This window comes from Mus caroli, unplaced genomic scaffold (assembly GCF_978045245.1).
Source record: "Mus caroli unplaced genomic scaffold, Mus_caroli_1 scaffold_17, whole genome shotgun sequence".
Classification (NCBI taxonomy): domain Eukaryota; kingdom Metazoa; phylum Chordata; class Mammalia; order Rodentia; family Muridae; genus Mus; species Mus caroli.
This window is the reverse complement of record NW_028227272.1, coordinates 68,149,643-68,171,619: the sequence shown is the minus strand read 5'-3', so window position 1 is coordinate 68,171,619 and position 21,977 is coordinate 68,149,643. Positions and strand designations below refer to the sequence as shown.

At 36.5% G+C, this 21,977-nt stretch overlaps 1 protein-coding gene and 1 long non-coding RNA gene across 2 annotated transcripts in view; one reads left to right on the top strand and one right to left on the bottom strand.

The window, feature by feature from the left end:
• LOC147000667 (uncharacterized) overlaps positions 1 to 19,818 on the bottom strand; it is a 55,998-nt gene extending 36,180 nt beyond the window's left edge. Inside the window, exons 1-2 of the long non-coding RNA XR_015045799.1 lie at positions 19,743 to 19,818; positions 15,010 to 15,093 (exon numbers count right to left, since the gene is read on the bottom strand). This is a non-coding gene — a long non-coding RNA (uncharacterized LOC147000667). The remainder of the gene's footprint in view (positions 1 to 15,009; positions 15,094 to 19,742) is intronic.
• On the top strand, positions 5,407 to 6,196 carry LOC110311333 (protein BEX4-like). The gene has a single exon (XM_021184584.3). The coding sequence runs from the start codon at positions 5,618 to 5,620 to the stop codon at positions 5,972 to 5,974; it is 357 nt and encodes a 118-aa protein (XP_021040243.2). The 5' UTR covers positions 5,407 to 5,617; the 3' UTR covers positions 5,975 to 6,196.
• Positions 19,819 to 21,977: the final 2,159 nt, after the last annotated feature.

Here is a 21,977-nt window from a genome sequence, read left to right as displayed (position 1 = left end):
TTGGTTTAAATTAGCATGATATGTATTTTTCCACTTATTTTTATAGTATGAGTCATTATATTTTAAAGAGGGTTCCTTACACATACATGTAACTGAGTCTTATTTTTTTATCCAATAATATTGTTTTTTAGCTTTTCCATTTAAAACATGGGTACTCCCAAATTATTATTGATACCTTTCTATGAATACATTACATGTTACTGTTTTTCACCTGTACTCTTTGTCTTAATTTGTCTTACATTCTTTTCTCTTTATTTTTTTGGTTTGGATGATTTTATATAATATACACCATTATTTCTTAGTATCATTTATATTTATTTAAAAGTATTAAAATATTACTTGCTTAATAATAATTAAATAATAAATATAAATATTTCTAAGTCATTTATAAATGAACTTGTGCAGTTTTACAATATACATTCATAACAAATCCAAGTGCACTTTAAAATAACATTAAAATTATATCATGTAAGTAGTGTATCTGATAAGCATTTCTTCTAATTTCATCCTCTTAACCATTTTAAAATTTCTGTTATTTCTGTCACATATATGCCAGTATATATAAGTATAGATACTATAGATACTGATTAAACACACACACACACACACACACACACACACACACACACATTTTTGAACCTTTTCTGTAGAGCACATCTACTGAAAATAAATTATCTTAAATTACAAAAATAAAAAATATTAGATTATAGTGCAAGAATAGTCATCTTTTTTCTTCACATTTGAGGAATAATTTTACAATGTTCATCATTGTGGGTTGATGTTGAGTTTTACTCAACATTTCAAAGGTTTTTACTCTATCCTTTTTGAAATGGCTAAATAAAATGCACATTTACCTTTGTTTCTTCACAAATGAGATTATTTATTTTTTAGTTAAAATATAATTTATGTGACTGGACAAATGCAAAAATACAATTTGTCCCTTTTTCTTGTCTGTGTGTCTATCCTTTCAGGGTTGCCCCTTTCATATTAGAGAATCCACTGGAAAGCTGATCCCTAGCAAAGGCTAAGTCTCTCCGCTTTGGCACTCATGAGTTGTTGATAGTTGTCATAATTGTCTCTCAAGGGGTGAGGCCCTTTGAGAATGAGATTCTCTCTTTTACATTAACTTGTCCATTGATATTATTCTTTTGCTTTTTTGTTTTGTGGCTACCTCAAAAATATCCAATATTATTTTGTTACTATTTTGTCAATCTTTCTCTTCGTTTTTTTAAGCTCCTTACTGAAATATGGCAAGTTCACCATTTTAGTTGTGTCAGTAATATTACACTGTATCATTTCTGAATTATTTCTAGGTCTGTTTCTCACCACCATGAACTTATATGACACAGGAAGACTTCCCTTCCCACAGGTTGGGGGTATGTGATAATATCTTATGGTAGATGAAATTTGACATATTTCTCCTGAGGGTATGCCTTATCAACAGAGAGTTCAGACATCTTTCTTCCTCACCCTGCCAGACACATGAGGGGATTCATCTGCGATACTTACTGTGAAAATCTAGAGGTGAGTTTTCTAGAGGTAGATTTGATGAAAACAGGATTTCCTATGACTATGTCCATTTAGGCATTATAACAGCCAAAGGGTTTCCTGTGCAACTGTCATTTGGGTTTCCCCCTATGGCAGATGTTGCAATAGAAGAGCCTTCTCTTGAGTCTCCTCTACTACATACTCTCCTCTAATTCACACACCCACCTTTAGGATCTTGAAATGGTGTTGTTTCCTGACTCTTTGCCTTTTTTTTGAGATTCTGGAAGCTGTTCTTTACCCTATTTTGTACTCTTCCTAGGATGCACTGTCAATACCCAAGGTTCATACATGTTGATTCAGAAACCGAATTCAAGGAGAGAACCATTACATGGAGTACCATATTATAAATCCTTATGAAAATGTTCTAATCTACAGGTGGTAGATAAACTATATTTCCAGAAACAATAATCCTGTTCTTAGGATGTATATTCAAAATAAATCAAAATACATAGTATATAGAATCTCAATTAAAATTGCTATTCAAATCACTGGGACAATCATATCCATTATTTTCTTCTGGGAAAAAAAAAATCCTGTGCTGAATGCCTGATCATGGAAGAGACAGTATACTACATGCTTGATACAGAGTCAGTAATTATAGTTGAAAAGTTGTTTTGAACATTAAACCTCGATAATAAAATTATTATTTATTATTCATTGTATATTTCTCCAATTCCAAGTACCAAATCCCGAATCTTGAACATGCCAGACAACTATGAATTACATATTCAGCCCAAGCTATGGCCCTTAGGTAAATATTCAATATTCTGAAATCATTTTCACTGAAAAGAGTAATTATATAGTCAAGTATAAAATGATATATTTAAAGCAGTTTTAGACCACATTCATGTTTATGAATTTAATTAATAATTTAAATTTTTCAATTCACAATCAACAAGTTAACAATTTAGTTATATATGTATATAATTCTGATAGGTTTGATTTTCATGTGACTAAATAAGACAAAAGCAGGTATCTAATATATCAAATTAACTTCACCTGTTCATCATTAAATGAGGTTTAACCTTAATTAGCTGTAGATCAATTTGTTTGTAAGACACAATCTAAACAAGTGTCAATAACCAAGTGAAGAATACAGCTGTGAGAATTTAACGGAACAGTAGATGGTGTAGAAAATGCACGTCAAAGTACTGTAATAGAGGAGAGAAGAAGTAGCTAGTGACATCTCCAAGAAATGTTCTGAAAATTTTACAAAAGCAAAATAGACAGAAGTACAGGCAACTAGAAGCAGAAGCAGTGTCTCAAAAACACTATCTTGAAAATATTCTGAAAGATCAAACTAGGATATTTGCAGACCCTGTACGCACATCGTACCAGCCTCAGGCAAAACTAAAACCTTCTCTACATAGGAACTTGGTTGACTAGCCCTACAATAAGTGATACAGTCTAACTCAGGAAGAAATGTTTATTATTCAGAAATTACGATGATATCTACACTGGTGGTTCAGGAATTTTGCTTTGAGGCTTATATCTAGTATCTGATAAAGCCATGATTCCTCCAAAAATATAATAATAAGTGCACTCCTATAAAAGTTATTTCCTTTTATACCCAAAGGCAATTTTCAAAATTACTAAATTATGATTGTCTGGATATACAACCCTCAATTATCTGCCAGTGTCTGAAAAACAGCACTCTGTATAAATGTGGCCACTGCTGGAAATTTTTTCTATCGGAATGCATATATGTGAATGGCAATTCTTAAAAAATAAATAATAATAAAATAAAATCATCGAGGCTGCCAAAGAGAGGATTTTACAGTGTAGTCCCAGACATGCCAATAACTACATTTCATTTTAGACCCGGGATGAATACTGAGCAGTATCAAAAAAGACATAAGCAAGGACATGTCGCTTGAAGTTTTGAACTATTCTCTTTTATGAGATTATTCTAAAGGACTAAAGCTTCCAGACTGTGAAATGTCTGAATGCACTGGACCACGGTGGTTTTAGATTCTATGTTTCTATATGTCCAAGAGCATTTCCTCAGCAGATTAGCCCACAGTATCCACAGAGCACAGATGTGTGCCTTTCTCAAAGTGAATCCGCTTACGCTGAAATGGCTTATGTTTCATCCCCCTAATACCTCTGCTACTCGAGGAAGCAAAGCTACTTTTGGTTTTCCAGAGTTAGCAGTAAAACCTGTACTTTAAAAAGCCTTTCAATTTGGGAGCATATTACCCATTACTTTTGCTTCAAGCCTTAGCTTAATCTAGTCATCTACTTGATCCCTAAGTCTTATCTCAGCACCAAGAGTCTCTCTTTTGCTGAATCAGCACTCTTGGTGCCCTAAAAAGAATGGTTACCTCTTAGAACCTCTGTGATAATGTAGATTTAATATTCTGTTTATTTTTTAAAAGAAAAGTGATCTTGCAAAGGAGCTTTAAGTTCAGTTGTTTATGACCAACTCAGTTAAGTGTCTTTTACAGTCTGGTTTGACACATTTGCATTCATTTGCTCTCCCCTGAACACCATTTGACTCAGTGATGATTTTAGTTGCAGCAGATAACAGATTTGGTTTTCTGATCGAACACAGAATAAAGTTTCCAACCTCTCCAGGTATCAATGCAGGAGTTCATATCTGTAGCAGGTTCAACTAATGAAAACAGATAGTAAGTCAGTTAATGTAATATATGCTTCCAGACCAGATACCACTGCTAATAATGTCTTTTAAAATAGATTTTTATCATAAAGCTGATGTACAGAAATAAAGAACACATAGTTATGAACAGAAAAATAAAGGCAAATCTCTGGGGGGGGGAAATGTTCAAATTAAACATATTACTTTTGTCAATATGTTTGAGTAGAATCAATAAATATAAATGCATTCTCCATGTTTAGAAATCATGTAAAAGTCATTTTAACTAATAAACATTCAAAAGAAACAAGACAAAGTTATATATAAGCATATTTGTGGAACAACAGTAATCATTTTACTGTTCTCTGTGTCTTCGTGTGTGTGTGTGTATGTATATATGCATATGTGTATATATATATATATATATATATATATATATATATATATATATATATGGTACTGATAAGGAATCAAGAGCCCTGTACCTAATTCTGTATGCTCAGCATACATTGTAATATTGGTTAATGTCTTCAAGTCTATATTACTATTTAAAATTATCATAACAATCATGTTTTCAAGAACTCCAAATACAAAATTCTTTTTTCTACATTATTAAAAATAAATTCAAGTTAATACCTGAAATGACTAAGACTCTACTTGCCATCTTTAAGTAAGTTAAATTTTCCTAAATAAGGAAAGGTCCTTAGTTATCCATAGGATATTTAAACTGTATTCAGGAAGTTCAGTTAGCTAATCCCTGACTTCTAAAATTAGAATTACAGGCTTCCCAAAAGACATTTACACGTGTTATGCATCCACAAGAATTCTACGGTTCCCTCCTATCATCTTCACACTTGCACAACATGTACTTTAACCACTGAGCTATGTCGCCAGTCCTTATCTCCATTTGAATTCTGAGAAAAGAATCCAGGTTTGGAGCAGAGAGAGCATCCAGAAAGGGCATTCTGAAAACAGAGAAGGAAAAATCAATCCCCCAGAGAACTGGGAATGGCCAGCCGCCCACAGAGCACCCACTGCCCTTCTTTTTGTCAGGCCATGAAATGCCCAGGGCTCAGAGAGACAGGGCCCAAGCTGGAGACCTTAAAGGGACCCAGAGGTGAAGAAGGGACCTGAACTTTGCACAGCAAGACACTGGGGGCGGAAAGAGGGGCTGGGGCCGGGGGAGGAGCTTTGGCTTCTGACGCAAGTGGCACGTGACTAGCCCACGCAGGCTCACACCCCTCGCTGGGTCTCGGACCTGCCCTCGCTCACTCTCTCCAGCCCGCCATCCCTAACGGAGGCACCTGTTCCTGGTGGCGCAGCTCCTGGTGGCGCAGAGCACGCGGGCCCGGGCGGCGCGGAAAGCAGCAGGAGGAGGAAGAGCGGCGCAGGTCTGAGAAGCAGAAGCTTCGCGGCGCACCTGGTGGTGAGCATCTCTAGAAAGAGGAGAAGGCAAGGATAGGCCCAGGAGTGATGGCATCCAAATTTAAACAAGTCATACTGGATCTCACTGTGGAGAAAGACAAAAAAGACCAAAAAGGTGGGAAGGCCTCCAAACAAAGTGAAGAAGAATCCCACCGTCTGGAAGAGGTTGAAAACAAGAAGCCTGGGGGAAATGTCCGAAGGAAAGTCAGGCGATTTGTGCCTAACTTTCTATGGGCCATACCTAATAGGCATGTTGATCACAATGAAGGGGGAGAGGATGTTGGGAGATTTGTAGTGCAGGGAACAGAAGTCAAGAGAAAGACTAAGGAGCAGCAGGTGAGGCCTTACAGGCGTTTCCGAACCCCGGAACCTGACAATCATTACGACTTTTGCCTCATACCTTGAAATCTAAGATTTTCTCTGAGCTCATAAAATGGCTACTGTTTTACAAGCTCTTATCAAGTGGGGGTATTTTTTTCTGTAAACTTTTTGGTGTTTCCACTTAACGGTTTCTATGTAAAATTGTTTAATCGCATTTAATTCAAACATTCCTGTTAGCATGGCAATTTAACCCATTTTAGAAAAAAAATCTTTTTCATAATTTGAAATTAATAAAGCAGTTTTAAAAGCAAAAAAAAAATTTTTCCTAAATAGCTTATAATTTTTTGTTTTGTTTTCCATTAATATAATCCTCTTTTCATAATTTATAACTATATAAAATATTTTATTAATTCTTTGAGAAATATCTACAATTCATTTTTAATATATTGACCTCTTTCAACTCATCCCTGTTTTACAGTTTCAACCCTACCATCTCTTCCCATCCAACTTTGAGATTTTTTTTTCTTTCTCATTGAGTCAAGTTTGTATTTCCAGCTCAAGTCTTGAGATTGAGCCCTGCCCTAATGTATAGTCATTAACCAAAACTTACTATCCCTGTCCTAGCAGTTACCAAAGGCCAGTTGGTCCTCAGCTAGTGGTGGGAGTACTTATCAACTTCCCCACTCCCTTCCCCACATCTATGCTGGAATTTTGTCTGACTAGTGCTTGTCCAGGTCTTGTGCATGCTGTAACAATCACTATGAGTTTACATGTGCATCTGTCCTGTTGCATCTGGATGACAGTATTCCCTTGAATCTATCCCTTTGGCACTTACAATCTTGCTGCTGCCCCTCTGCAAAGACCTCTGAGCACGAGGGTGAGGTACAAAGGTCAGATTTAGAGTGATGCATTCCACGATCTTGTTTTATGTGCATAGTCTATTTGAGAAATATTAACAACTAGTACAAGGAGAAACTTCAACCATCAGGGCTAAAAGATTCCCTGATCTATGAGTATAGCAATAAGTCATTTTGAAATTGTGACTTTTTCTAGCCATGCCTCATTTGCCCCTTTATCAGTTCCATCTCATGGAATAGACCTGTGATTCAATTAGAAAGAAGTCGTTTACTTCTATTTCCTTAGATTAACTATTTTACCAGTGGTCCTGTATTGTCAAGAAAGCCATTGTTGTACCTTGCGAGGTTTTTAGCTGAGTGACACTAAGGTTTACTTTTCTGCTCTAGTACTATGCACTGCACATTCCAGAACTCCAGAGGGGACAAAGCTTGCAGGTGAGCACCAGCTTGATAACTCCGTGTTCTGTGCCTCAAGTATGTAATATATTCAGCAGTAGGGTCCTACTGTTAATTTCTAAGGGGCTATTAGGGATATTGGCAATAGCCTATAAGGTACTGGAGTGTATGTGACCTCATTGGCCAACAACTCATAGAATTTTAGCTCAAATCTGTTCCTTGTTTTTTATTTGTTAGCAAGAGTTTATCTAGTTTCTAGTTCAGCTATTGTCTAGGTAAATATTATGAAACATATACACACCATAAATATAGTACTGGTAAATATTTATTTGATCACCCTAGATCATTTAGTTCCCAAATAAAAGATACAAAATTTTTATATTTATAATAAGCATTAAAGCACTAGAACTGGCACATATCAACTCTCTGTGATATTTTATCGACTTTCCTGTCAATAACCCAGGGATATTACTTGCCATGTTCTGCCTGGTCTGCTTCTACTCCAACAGGCTGGCCCTCATGTCTATGAGTTCACAATCCACCTATATCCCATGATGTCTTCTTTCTTCCTCTTCCTTTTTCCTCCTGCAACCCCCAGGCAGATAATGGAAAACTTACCACCTCCCTACACACACACACACACACACACACACACACACATACACACACACACACACACACACATGTTTGTGTGTGTGTTTCTGTAGTAATGGGTTTCTGTTTGGATTTCTTTTCTGAAAATTTGAAATCAGCTTTATGTATACATAATTGCTTTTTTTTTTTTCAGAAATATCAATGACATCTTTGCTCTTTCCTTTGCCTACATGAATTTTCTCTACATAAGTTCCAACCACCATTTATATTTAACATGTAAGCTATCAAGTTGGTATGGCTTAGATATAAAGTAGTCTCAAAAAGGCCCACATACTTAAGGACAAGTCCTCAATTGAGGGATCCTACATTGAGAAGCAATCATATCATTAAAGCTCTGACTTCCTCAAAGGATTAATTCACACTGAACTTTAAAATGGAAGCTATTATTGGTGCTTGTAGAAACTTCTGCAGGTGAAGATGGTCTGGGATAAGTAGGTCATCAAGAGTGGACTTCAGAGTACTTTACCCTCACATTGCTTTATCTGTGTTTCCTCAGGAATCCTGGCTGTCAGGAGCTGAGCAACCTCTCAGCCTGGCACCCCGACACCCACACTGTTGCGGGTCACTTCAGCTCCAAATAGGTGGATCTAGTCTACTTTAGATGGACACTTTTGAAACTAAGCCAAAAACCTCCTTTTACATTGTCTGCCTTAGGTTTTTGACAGAGACACAGAAAGTAAGAACAGAGGCGGGGGGGATAGAGTGTGTGAAAAAGAGAGAAAAGATGGAAGGAAGGAAGGAAGGAAGGAAGGAAGGAAGGAAGGAAGGAAGGAAGGAGAGAAAGGGGAGGAAGGGAGAGGAAGGGAGGGAGAAGACAGAGGAAGGAACAAAAGAAAAAAGAAAGAGGGGAGGAGGAAAAGAGAGAGAGGGAAGGAGAAGGAAGAAGAGAGAGAATGGAAGGAATGAAGTAACAAAGGAAAGAAAAAGAAAGGAAGGAATAGAGAAGAAATAAGGAGGAAGGAAAAAGAATGAAAGGAAGAAATGAATGAAGAATGAAGGAAGAAGGAAGGGAAGGAAGAAGAGAGGAGAGAGATAGAAAGACAGAGGGCAGAGAGAGAAGGAAGGAAGAAGGAAGGAAGGAAGGAAAAAAAAACAAAATAACACATTTCCTTGTATTTCCAAATACTCTGACAAATTCTAACTTAAAACAGTTCTCAAGAGTAAAATCAACATTTCTCAAATTGCCTGAGCATATATTAAATTGCAAAGTTAAATGAATTACTAACTAGGGCATTACATAGTTACAATCTATACCACCATTTAGGGCCTGCCTCATCAAACTGCTGTCCACTAAACTTGTGGCGTTGCATTTACTGATTTCTCCACTCATGCTACTCATCCTACTGGGGACGATAGGTAGGGACCATATGTAGGCTGCAAACATGATGGTTGTGCCCAGGGCTACTGCTAGGGCAGCCAATGCTGAGGGAGGGTGATATACAACATCCTGAACCTCACAAAGAAAGTCCTACCCCAAACACACTGCCCAACCACACAGTCACCCTTAATCTGTGCAACAAGATACTAGAGATGAAGAATGGTTTCTTTTCTGGATTAAGTCTCCGCAAAAGACTTTTCTGATCTTTTCTGCCACCACAGGCTCTGTAGATGTTCAAGATCCATACTGCCACCAAGGACCAGGTTGTTGTCCATGATCCATGCTGCTACCTGCTGCTACGGCCAAGGAAGGTTCTTTTGCAGTGACATTAATGCCTGGAGTCTCATTCCTGAGACATGGAGACATTGAAGGCTTCTGTGACAACCTCACCACAGACCCAAAACAAAAGAGAAACAGTGTAGATAGGAAGCCATTTAAGAGAGTTCTTAAAAGTTGTGCTGGAGTGTACCTCCTCACAGTTGAGGGCTTCTGGTGAGTTGTGGGTATTTGGTTGAGGAATGTGGGGATCTGGGTTATGTACGGGAAGACTCAGTTTTCTTTAAGGTGCCGTTCACTGGTGGGTGGACCAGTCTCCAGTGAGTGCATGGGCAAAACAAATTGGGCTGGGTAAGTGTTGTTGTTTTGTTGTTATTATTATTGTTATTGTTGTTCTTTGGGGGCACACAAGGGTGGGGGAATAGACTGGGAGGAATAGGAAGTATGGATGGAGTGCATTGTATAAAATTCCCAAATAATTAATAAAAAGATATTTGGGGAAAATATGTAATCTTCAAAAAAAAAAAAAGAATAGTGGAGATTGGTCTGAAATTCTCTTTTGTAGTTGAGTCTGTGTGTGTTTTAGTTATCAGGGTTGCTGTGGCCTCATAGAAAGAACATGGCCGTGTTTGTTCTATTTTGTGGAATTCTAAAGCCACAAACATCATCAGCATTTTAAATTTTCTGTTCAAATACATAGCATATGTATAAAACACTGTGAGGAGATTGGGAAGCTAACAATTGTTTCTTCATTAAGTGAGAAAATAGTGTAACTCTCATCCTTTATTATTAATCTTTTAAAGATAACCTACCCTTAGTCAAATCAGCAATGCACTTGCTCTTTATTTTAGTAAAAAATAGATTCATTACTCTGCTCTTCCTGTGGCAGCTGTTTGAACCTCTTCTGGAGCTCTATGTCTGCTTCCATTCATGTCTTCCATCCTAGCTTTCCTGTAGCAGGACTCCTCTTTCCACATAGTATTTGTTTTTATAGAGCCATGGGATACTAAACTATCCTCCTAAATAAGACTGTTTTCTTTCTGGAAAATAGCCATTTCATGACAAACAAACAAACAAACAAACAAAAAATGAGATTTGTACAGTTTGAGATCAGTTGCAAAAATAATCCGTAGTTCTATTTGCAAACATCGAAAGAGCATACTTCTTTAAAATATTTAACTTTTAACTGCCTCTTTCTTTAGAATTCTTTTTTTTTAATTAGGTATTTTCCTCGTTTACATTTTCAATGCTATCCCAAAAGTCCCCCATACCCCCCCCAATCCCCTACCCACCCACTCCTGCTTCTTGGCCCTGGGGTTCCCCTGTACTGGGGCATATAAATTTTGCAAGTCCAATGGGCCTCTCTTTGCAGTGATGGCCGACTAGGCAATCTTTTGATACATATGCAGCTAGAGTCAAGAGCTCCGGGGTACTGGTTAGTTCATATTGTTGTTCCACCTATAGGGTTGCAGTTCCCTTTAGCTCCTTGGGTAATTTCTCTAGCTCCTCCATTGGGGGCCCTGTGTTCCATCCAGTAGCTGACTGTGAGCATCCACTTCTGTATTTGCTAGGCCCCGGCATAGTCTCACAAGAGACAGCTATATCCGGGTCCTTTCAGCAAAATCTTGCTAATGTGACACAATGGTGTCAGCGTCCATTTATTTTCTTGACCTATGTGTAGATCGCAGTCCACAATAAGTCTGAGAAGCAACTTGGATCAGGCACCTTCAGGCAGGAAGTGAGGCAGAGACCATGGAGGAAAGCTACCCACTGGCTTGCTCTTTATGACTTGTTCATCCTGCTCCTGCATATGACTAAGAACAAGCTGCCATGGTGTCACTGTCCACACAGTGTGCCTGGTCACATGATCCATTAAACAATAAAATAACCCACTGACTTCTCTATAAATAAATTAAAGTTTCCTCTTCCCAAATGATTCCAGGTTGTGTTAAGTTAGTAATGAACTAGCTAGCACAACTAACTTTAGTTATGCACCAGAACCACAAGGTAAACTCCTATTTCTGAAGAAAACACAGGTCTCGGTAGCAAGGCCTAGAGGGATCAGGAGAGACTTGAACTAGCGTATTCTGTCATGACAGCTAGACCTTATCGTACTAAAGGGTGCTATGCCAGATGATGGAGAAAACTTGTAATCAATAGTCTTGCTTAGCAATGAACCCTGTGTGTAACAATACCTACAGGCAGGCAAGGTAAGCCTACTGGTGTAATAGTTGCAAGTCTGTTATATAAGTATTAACAAGTGTTTTCAGATCGGGTTTAGTATGCAGTCAACAGGGAACAAGAAATAACTCCTAAATTGAACTGTAAACTTCTTCAATGTACATGACTTGGGAGGTCATAGATTCTAGGACAAAGGATACTTTTATCGTTTTGCTAAATGGGCATGATGTTCCTGTCCAATTGCCTTCAAAATAACTATGATTGTGTCCATAAAAAAAGTGGTGCTGTAAACTTTGTCCACAGACATACATTTCTTTTTTTTTTTTTTTTTTTATGTTCAGTTATCATCTGGTACAGCAGACACTCATAATTAGTTAAAGAGTGGTAAATAAATAACCATCCAATGCACAGCTGAACCTCCCCTCCCTAGCCTGAAACCTGTTTGCTCAGGTTTCAGTGTTAGAGAGCATCAGGGCAGAGCTTGCCGCCCTATGGTCCTGCCACTCCCACTGCCGCTGCCTGCCAACTAGCTGTTCCGGAGCTATCACGTGTTCACCTGCAACTTTACTCCAAGATGATTTGGCGGAAATCAGGCCCCTTCCCCTGTTTCATAACTGAGTGTCGGAAATAGTAAAATCAAACCTTGAATAAAGCCTTGTCTTGGTTCCTTCTCTCTCGCGTGCTGCCTAGTCCCCCCTCTTCTATTCCAGGTTTCCAAGATGCCTTTCCAGACTAGAACCCAGACATGTGAACCGCTGGCCGGACACAACACACAGCCATATTTATGACATCTTCATCACCCTCTTTAAGGCTCTGGAAAGAGCACTAAAGAAGGGGTAGAATCAGAGGAATCAGGACAAATATGAAATGATGACTTCTGGGCATATCTGTTGTTTCGTTGAAGTCACAGCAACGGTGACTAGCTGTGACCTGCAAGAGAGCTTTACAAAGCTGGCCCATAACATTCTGTCATGGAAACAGGAGAGCTTCAGGTGTCTTTAATCCTCTAACCCTTCCTCCTCCTCCTCCTCCTCCTCCTCCTCCTCCTCCTCCTCCTCCTCCTCCTCCTCCTCCTCCTCCTCCTCCTCCTCCTCTCTTCTTCTTCTTCTTCTTCTTCTTCTTCTTCTTCTTCTTCTTCTTCTTCTTCTTCTTCTTCTTCTTCTTCTTCTTCCATCTCATCATCATCATTCCCTTCCACTTGAAACATGAAAGTCAACCTGATGAAACTTCATTATACAAGTTACAAAGCAGCACAACTGAGTAGCAGAATCATGACTGTGAACTACAGGATGCACAATAGCTAATGCAGGTGCAGCCTCCTTTCCATAACCTAAATGACAGCGGGCTCAACCTGCATATGCCCTTTCTCTTTTCTTTCTGGCTACATATGGCTGTGAACTAAACTCAAATACTGAATGATATATAAAGTTTTCATAGCATAATTTTTGTAGTAGTCATGTAAAGGATCTATTGTACAACTTCTGATTAAAGTCTCACTTTAATTTTAAAATGCTGAATCAATTATTTAATCTAAGAAATTTATTTAATGGACATAGGGTTTTAAAACAGGATTGACTAGACTTGATCACAAATATAATGCTAGGTTTGGGGACTTCCTTTTAAGTACCTGAAGAGGTTTTTTTTTAATATTTATTTTCTTTTAAAATTGTGAGTATATATGTCTGTCTCTATGTGTATTGGTATGCTCACATTAGCACTGGGGAGGCCCTTATAAGATGCTTCCCCTGGTGGTAGAGTTATAGGTGGTGAAAAGTTAGCCAACATGTATTTTAGCAATGAACTTGGAGCCTCAACAAGAACATTGGATGAGGTTAACTAAAATTTCTCTAGCCTTGCTGATGAATTTTGAGAATAAAATGGAACATATAAAGTCTGTTTTGCATTGACTTGGGTCTTGTATGAGTTCTTTTACCTTGTGGTCAACTTGAATATTTGTGTATAATTACCAGAATTATTATTATTATTATTATTATTATTATTGTAAAGGGAATGTTTCAACCGTTTACATTTTTACCTCTTTCTGGTTAGGAAAGGGCAGCAGGTAATAGGAAGAGTTACAAGAAAAAAAACAAGAACCACAACAAAAAACAACAAAACAAAACAAACAAACCAAAAAGAACACAGACTCCAGTTCTAGAAACAGCACAGATAATCAGAGACCTCTGTAATATCCTGGGAAATACTTATAAAATATTTCCTCTGTTTCCAAATAAATATGAACCAAAGTTTTAAACAAGCAAATGCATTAGCTAATAAATCTCATGCTCAATGTATATCTACTACTTAACTATCATTACTTTTTTTTCCAGAACAATAATAAACATATCTATGATGTGAGCCTAATATATACTAGATTTAGCACTGGGATTCAAACCCTGATCATCTAACATCCAACCAAGTGTTTGTAATTATCTCAGAAGTCTTCCTACAATGCTACTGGTACCTGAAACCTTGATATTTATGCCTATTGTTTGGAAGTCAAGAAAAAAGTACTTTTGAGAGAATATTTTTTCCTAGAAATGATTGTCCAAGTTCACATAACTTAGATCACTTCATTACCAATAAAAATGCTGGCCTTATATTGTGATCATTTTTACTAGAGCAGTCCCTGACCTAGGGAATTATGAGAATAACCACACAAATAAATATTGCATACAGAATAGTAGTAGGTAGGGTCTTTGTTCTAGAACACTTATGTTAATACAGCTTTTTAGAAAGCCTGTAGAACTGAGAAATAACAAGTCTCATAATCTGAGTTTTCCATTTCATTAGATGTTCATTGGATATTGCTTCATATCAGGAGGTTTTTAGGAATGTAATAGTCTGTCTTTCAAATATTAAAAAAGAACCAGGCTAAGACAGATGTTAATCAATATATGCCTGAATTTTAGAAATATAACATGGAGGTTAAAGACACTAAGAAACTTACGTGTCACTTTACATGTCCTAATTCTTTAAACTCTGAAAGTGAATCTCAGTTAAAAATGTAAAACTTTAGTTCAATGAAAAAATCCCCAAAGGCTGAAATAGTATAAAAGACAGTATGAATGGGGGATGAGAAGGAGGGTACTGAGTATGAAAATAAAGGAACTACTATCCATCAGTTTCCAGAATGTAGACCTTGTCTTAGAGTATGGGTAAGTTACTTTGTGAGTCTCATCCCTATAATTTCTAGTGTAAGAAGCGATCAGATTAGAGGTCCCTGAAATGTTCTTACTAAAGAAGTGATGTCCAAATTGTCACTATCAACAGATTCCAGAGATATCGACAGTAACATTACATAATAAACTCCTCAGTGCATATTTGTAATCTTTAAGTAAAAGTAGGGTCACTTCCGGCTACTAAACAAGCCTTACTGTGTAGCTATGCTTGTGTCTTCTCACTCTCCATTTCTGATCCAAATCGTCAAAGTTCATCCATTCTTATGCACAGCCTTTCTGCTGGGATCCAAGGGGAAAAGAGCAGCATTCAGTAAATGTTTGTAGTCAATCAGTCATGCTTTAGAAAACTAGCCAACATGTACACCCATCATCCATCTGGGCAAAGGCTTTATCAGCTTTTAGACAGTAAATGAGTCACTCTGTAAAGCTCTTTCCAGACTAATGGTATCTCTAATTTCTCTATTAGATGGACTAGGGTATTAAGGAGTGAAATCTATGTTATTATGCTCCCAGAAATGAACTTCCCCCAAGCATACATGAGTATAATAGCTGATAAAACCTTGAAAAATACAAGGTTAAAATTGTGTTTATCTGAACCACACCATCTGTATCCCCTAACAGCTTGAGCAGGAAGGATTTGTTCCTTAAGCATTATTAGTTTTGCTAAAAATCGCCCTTGTTTTCACTACCCTGAGGAAATAAATGGCATTGTAAAAATGAAACTGCGCTTATTATAACCTAACCTATGGGCCACTTTTTCAAAAGCAATTTGGTCATTTGACATCGTTTTCTTCCCAGTGAGAATAAATAGAAATATGTGGTCTTTTCCTATTCAATTCAACTTGCCCTTTATGTCATCTTTTCTACCATATTCTTATTTTTGGAGGAAGGGGTCAAGTCATTCAAAACATAATTGCTTTGGATTTTTTTTTTAATTTTCTTCATAAATCTCTCCTGGACTTGTCTGTCCATTTTAATTTTTTACTATTTTATTATCTTATCATGCAAGAAATAAAAATGGAGATTTTCTTTGAGAGATATTGGCTAAAAGATGTCTAAGAACCTTCTATGTGTCCTAATACTTTACATATTAATGGCAATGCTGATCTCACAATTGCATTTTCCTGTACGAAAAGTGAGCAACACCAAACATGAGTTTTGATTCCTTTTTATTTTTTTTACAGGAAATGTTTTATTTTAATGGAATTTAGTGAAAGTAGTTTATGTATTTGTACATCTCTTCCTTCTCACTCCATCTCCTCCTCCTCCTCCTCCTTTCATTCTCTCTCTCTCTCTCTCTCTCTCTCTCTCTCTCTCTCTCTGTGTGTGTGTGTGTGTGTGTGGTGTGGGGTGTGTGTGTGTGTATGTGTGTGTGATATAGTAATGTCCAAAGTACTGGTTCAATATATTTACAATAGAATTTGTAAAAATGAGCATTTGTTGAAGACAGACATTTGAAAACTTTCTAGATCGATGCTTAATGAAATTACAAAATATCACAGGGTCTTAGCATCAACTAAAACAGAGTAAAATTTAAGCTTTTAAATTTTAAATTTAATTATTTTAAGCTAATTTTTATTCTCAAATATGCTGCTGTGGTATCCTTTGAATATTGTGATTACATGCAAAGTCCTATATGCCTGGTAAAGTATGAAGAAGCAAATAGAAAAACTTCATGTGTCATATGAATACTACTGTATTCTTCAGAAAAGTCATAAGGAACACTGCTAAGTTATATAGTTTGGCTGGTTAGAAAGCACTGTTGCTATGGTAAAGGTTTCTTTACAGCCTTCATAACATGAGGAATTAGGACAGACATATTCTTGAGTGCTTTTACTTTGGCTACCTTCAAGTGCTGTTTACAAAGCAATAGAGTGTTTATTAAGTGCACAAGTGGCATTATTAACAATGAATTAAATCCCTTAAATTTTCAAGCATACTGTGAATATGACAGCTTACTTGAATGCTTGGTTATATGTAATTATACCCCCTGGTCCCATGACAGACATCATAAAGCAGTATTATTTGTGGCAAGAAAGATACTGTGAAATACACATTATTAATAAAAACTTCAGATGAAATTTTAATCAGGAAGGTTTCATAAAAACTAGGTTAGATTGTCAAGTGTTCTAAATTTCTTTTTACCACTTCACTTGGGAGAAGATTTAAATACACTTTAATTTTGTCACTCAAAGATATGAAAGTGGATAATTCTTACTAGCAGAGCAAAGTGTTTGATAATTTCTCCAAACATGTTGGATGGATTGTTAAGTAAAGAGATTTTCTCAAGATTAAGTAATATCAGATACAATTCAACAAGGTTATATGCACTATAAAGATACATTATTTAAATAGATAATTGCTGTCAAGGAAATAATATGTCTGAATTAGTCAAATTCACACGCATGCAAACACCTGCACATGCATGAACACACAGATTTTAATGGATGTCCCTTGCTCTGACAATACTCTCAACAAGCATAATAGACTCTCTAATAAACACCCCACTACCAGCCATGAGAAACATTCTGTCCAAGTTGCCATGGTATTAGTTCAACAGATTCCTAAACCGATAAACCAATTGTTGTTGCCCTTGGTGGCTTCTAAGAGACTGAAAGTACATCTTTATTTTTATTTTTGCAATTTTTTATTAGATGTTTTCTTCATTTACATTTCAAATGCTATCCCCAAAGTCCCTTATACCCTCCCACACCCTGTTTCCCTATCAACCCACTTGTACTCCTTGGCCCTGGCATTCCCCTGTACTGGAGCATATAAAGTTTGCAAGAACAAGGGCCTCTCTTTCCAGTGATGGCTGACTAGGCCATCTTCTGCTACATATGCAGCTATAGACACGAGCTCTAGGGGTACTGGTCAGCTCATATTGTTCCTTATTTCTAAAACCATTGCACAATTCAAAGACAAAACTCAGACAGACTCAGAGATTTGAGCTAAATCTAACTTGAAGGACTCCTTTCTTTGATCTGGCTTTCATAATAACAGAAACTAGTATAAAAGCTTGCAAGAGACAAAGGAAATAAGTAGCCCTAAACTCAAAGGAAGCCTATGAACTACAGCAATCACAACTATGGCAAAATATACCTAGAATTGCCACAGTGGTGCCCATGTTTTCTTGGTAGCTAACAGCTCTGTAATTGGATTGAAGGCATCCTCAACTGGAGAGAAGCTATGCCTCATATTAGAAATAGCCATCTATTGGAGAAAGTGTGGCCATCATTATTAGATGAGCTCTTACTACTGCTGCCACCTTATATGACCTGCATAATTCTTAACTACACTTCAGAATGTATCCTATAAGGATAATGAATGATAACTGTAGCTTTTGCCCCACATCAAGGTTTTCTTTATAGAAAATGGAGACCATTTCAGAAAAAAAAAACATAACTTCCTACAATTCAAAGATTAATGCTTAATTCACCTCATCAATATGGCTGCCTAAACCACAACCAAGCAATGACCCTTTCAGCATTCAATGTATATATATATATATATATATATATATATATATATATATATAGAGAGAGAGAGAGAGAGAGAGAGAGAGTGAGAAATTTTACTAAACAGGAAAAAAAAAACCTACAAGAGATTAATGAGTGGTAAGAGGGAAAATTCGTCTTCCCTAGGAATGAACCCCCTAATTAATTATCCAGTACAATGTGCTCGGACATTAATTTGTATATTCAACCACACTAAATGGGCTGAACAAACTGTACTTATAGTGTGTGTGTGTGTGTGTGTGTGTGTGTGTGTGTGTGTGTGTGTACAATAATAATTTACTGGAAAAAAAAGAGGCCACCACTTTGAGAGGGAGTGGGTCAACAGGTTGAAGGGAAAGAACATGGAAGGTCTTTGAGGGGAGAAATTGAAGGGGAAGAGATATAATTGTATTCTAGTTAAAAAATAATTTAGAATACAAATAAAATAGAAAAAGTTCAAAATTAGCTTTGCTATCATAGGGAGAGTAGATAAATAGTCACTTTATATCACTAGAAAATAGTTCTTATAAAAATATACTTATAGAAATACCAATCAAAGAAAAAGACGCAGGTAAATATATAGAGATCCTAGTATCATCATACTAAACACTACAACAATGTGAATTGCAGAATACTTTATTGTCTTTTTCATCCTACTCTTTCCATAATAATATAATTGGAAAATGAAGTATTCCTCCCTTTCCCACATGCTTACCACTGGTGGCAAATCTTGGCTTTCCAATATGAATCCTTCTGGAATCAACTAAAACCAAAGATCTAGACAGTGATGAGAGGGATTCATCTAATTCTGGGCCACAGTGGCAGCCCACATAAAAGAAAATGAAAGAAGAAAGCCTTTGCTTTTTGTCTGCTTTCCCTCACTCTTGCTGCTGCCAAGTTTATATATCCTGCTACTGAGTCAGTCCAATTGGATTAAAACCTATTTCTATGGAATTCTAATGTAGACAGAATACCAGCCATCACCTCCAGCCCCATGGACTGAACAACTTCTAGATTTTTGGCTTTTTTTTTCAGACAGTAACTGTCATTCTAGTGATACCACAGCCTGCAAGCCACACTCATGAATCTACCTTTAATATATACAGATTGATTCTATCAATTCTGACTTCTAGAGAACCTGGACTTAGAGCTAACCCATCAAGTAAGTTAGTTAAAAAACAAAACAAACAAACAAAAACCTTTAACACAATGGTCAGATTATAAAGTATAATAGGGAAACTAATATGACACTATGTGTCTTCATTTATATTGTTCAATGAAGGTGTTTCATCTCCCAATATCCATATGATTGAGAGAAAAGAACCCCTCGAGGTTACTCCTTATAAAGATATTTCTCCAGGAGATAGTTGTGAATGTAAAACAAAACAAAAGAATAGTTTGTATAATTTTAAAATTTTCTTAGAAACTTACATTTAAACAAGTCAGAGTGCCCCAGTGGTTGAAGAAAACTGTTACACATGTACTATTACTCCAAATGGCAACAAAATACAAGATATGGTTGCCACAGGGCAACATCTTAACATTCTAAAGACCAGTGCGTGTCACTATGCATACCATAAATTCTATTCATTCCAATTCTCAGGTGTAAAATGAAAATGTTCAAGGCAACACTGAGCTCCTGATCGTTGCTTGCCAGTGAGTGAAGTTGTGTTAGACAGGAAGAAGTTTAATCAGTGGCCTGTGTCATTCCAAGGAAAATACAACCTTATCTAAAAGGCACATACATAATTAAAGGCACTGACCACCAGAGACGAGATGTTGACTCATCTGAGTGTAGAGAGAAACCGGATTGTAGATAAAATCCTGCTTGTACCTACTCATCTGTATTCTGTCTTAGTAGTGTTCTCCACTGTGAGTCTGAGCTTTAAATTTAGAATAGAAAATCTGAAGGTGAAGCTCAGTGTTAAGTATTTACCTTGTATATGCACATTAGGGTAAACAGAGCATCATGAAAGTGCAGTAGTAGCAGCAGTAGTACTAGTAATAATAATAATAATAATAATAATAATAATAAATAAGCAAAGCAAACAACTAACCTCAACAATTCATGTGTTTGGTTGAAGCGTCTTATATGCATTACTGGTCTTAAAAGACACTAATGAATTATGCCATAGATACCTATGTATGCATCTGTGCATCTGTTGGAGATCTTCAAAATATCTGGTGTGGAAGAAGTAGTATCTTGTAGAACACTTGGAAATCTTTGAAACAGTGTTTATCCTTGAAAGGCAGGTACATCAATTCCCTATATTGAGATACGATGTACAGAAAATGGTAATGAAGCTATTCAAGGTGAATCCATTGGTACTCTTGATGAGGGCAATATCATTTAGATTTAGTTAGCTAAATCCAATGTAGCAGGGGGTATAAATGTGCTTGTAGGGGAGTGACTAATGGATCTAGATTCATATTGAAAACTTCTAATTGGAAGAAACACAGATACGGCATTAGAAAGAAAAACTGTCTCGAAAGGATTGGATTTTTCATAATTTTTTGTTTCTTTGGTTTGCTTATCTCATATATAACATACTAGGACACAAGACACCACAATAGAGATTTTGCTCTTCAAATAATTAAGAAAAAACTTAGAAAAATTTTAAAGTTTATAAAATGAAAAGACAGTACTGTTTATATCCCAGCTTTCTAACTATATGTCCATTGACAAAGTGCAGAGTCCATTTTCATCATTATATCTATTACAAAATGAAATAAAATCTGACATTTCCATAGTAACATTACTGGGTAGAGAGGTTCAGAGACCAGTTGGGTGAGGGGAAACCACGTATAGAACATATAGTATAATAAATAAATCAGCTGAAAACATTTCAAAATTTGTATACAATTCCTTGTTCTATTTTGAAAATCAGAAATACATGAGTTGTTTTGAACAAATTAAGCCATCTATAATATCTTTTTTTCATTTTTTATTAGTGTAAAGTTAAATGTCATGGAATTCATTGTGAGAATCTGTTTATGATAATTTAATTTTCTTCTAAGGCCTCTCATTCAAAGATACATTTTACATTCCTTTTCCTACTGGCTTATTTTTCCTTTTTCATCTATATTTTCTATGTAATTTTTGAGCCCTTCAGAAGATTAGTATGGTGGCTGAGTATGGGTATAACTAAATGAAACATAGTTTCTGATCTGTCTTTAAGCACTATCTCTCAAAGTCTCACCACAGTTGCTATAGTCACAGATAAGTATTACTATTGTCAATTCCCTGCAGATATTTTGATTGGGTTCCTCCTGACTTGAAGGCACAGAAGGCTTCAAAGGTCAATGGGGTGAGAACTAAGGCCCAATAAGACTTGAAAGGTCTGTGAAATAAGAAATTGGTGGAAATCCTTCATTTTACTGCTATTCAGCACAATTCTGCCTTATACTGTGCTAAAGGCACCATCAGTTTGAGTAATGAGACTAACAGTCAACACAAGATTAATTACTCCAAGTCAAGTGTCTTTCAGATTAGAAGGAGCCTTAGATGGATTAACTACAAATTTCATAGTATGTGGCACGGAAGCTTGGCGAACAAGTAGAAATGAATGTACTCAGCGGAAACCACACCAGACGCATTTCTTTGCCGTATTAGAGCTAGATATAAATATCCATAACTATTAAATTTAAATGTATCATCTTTGAATA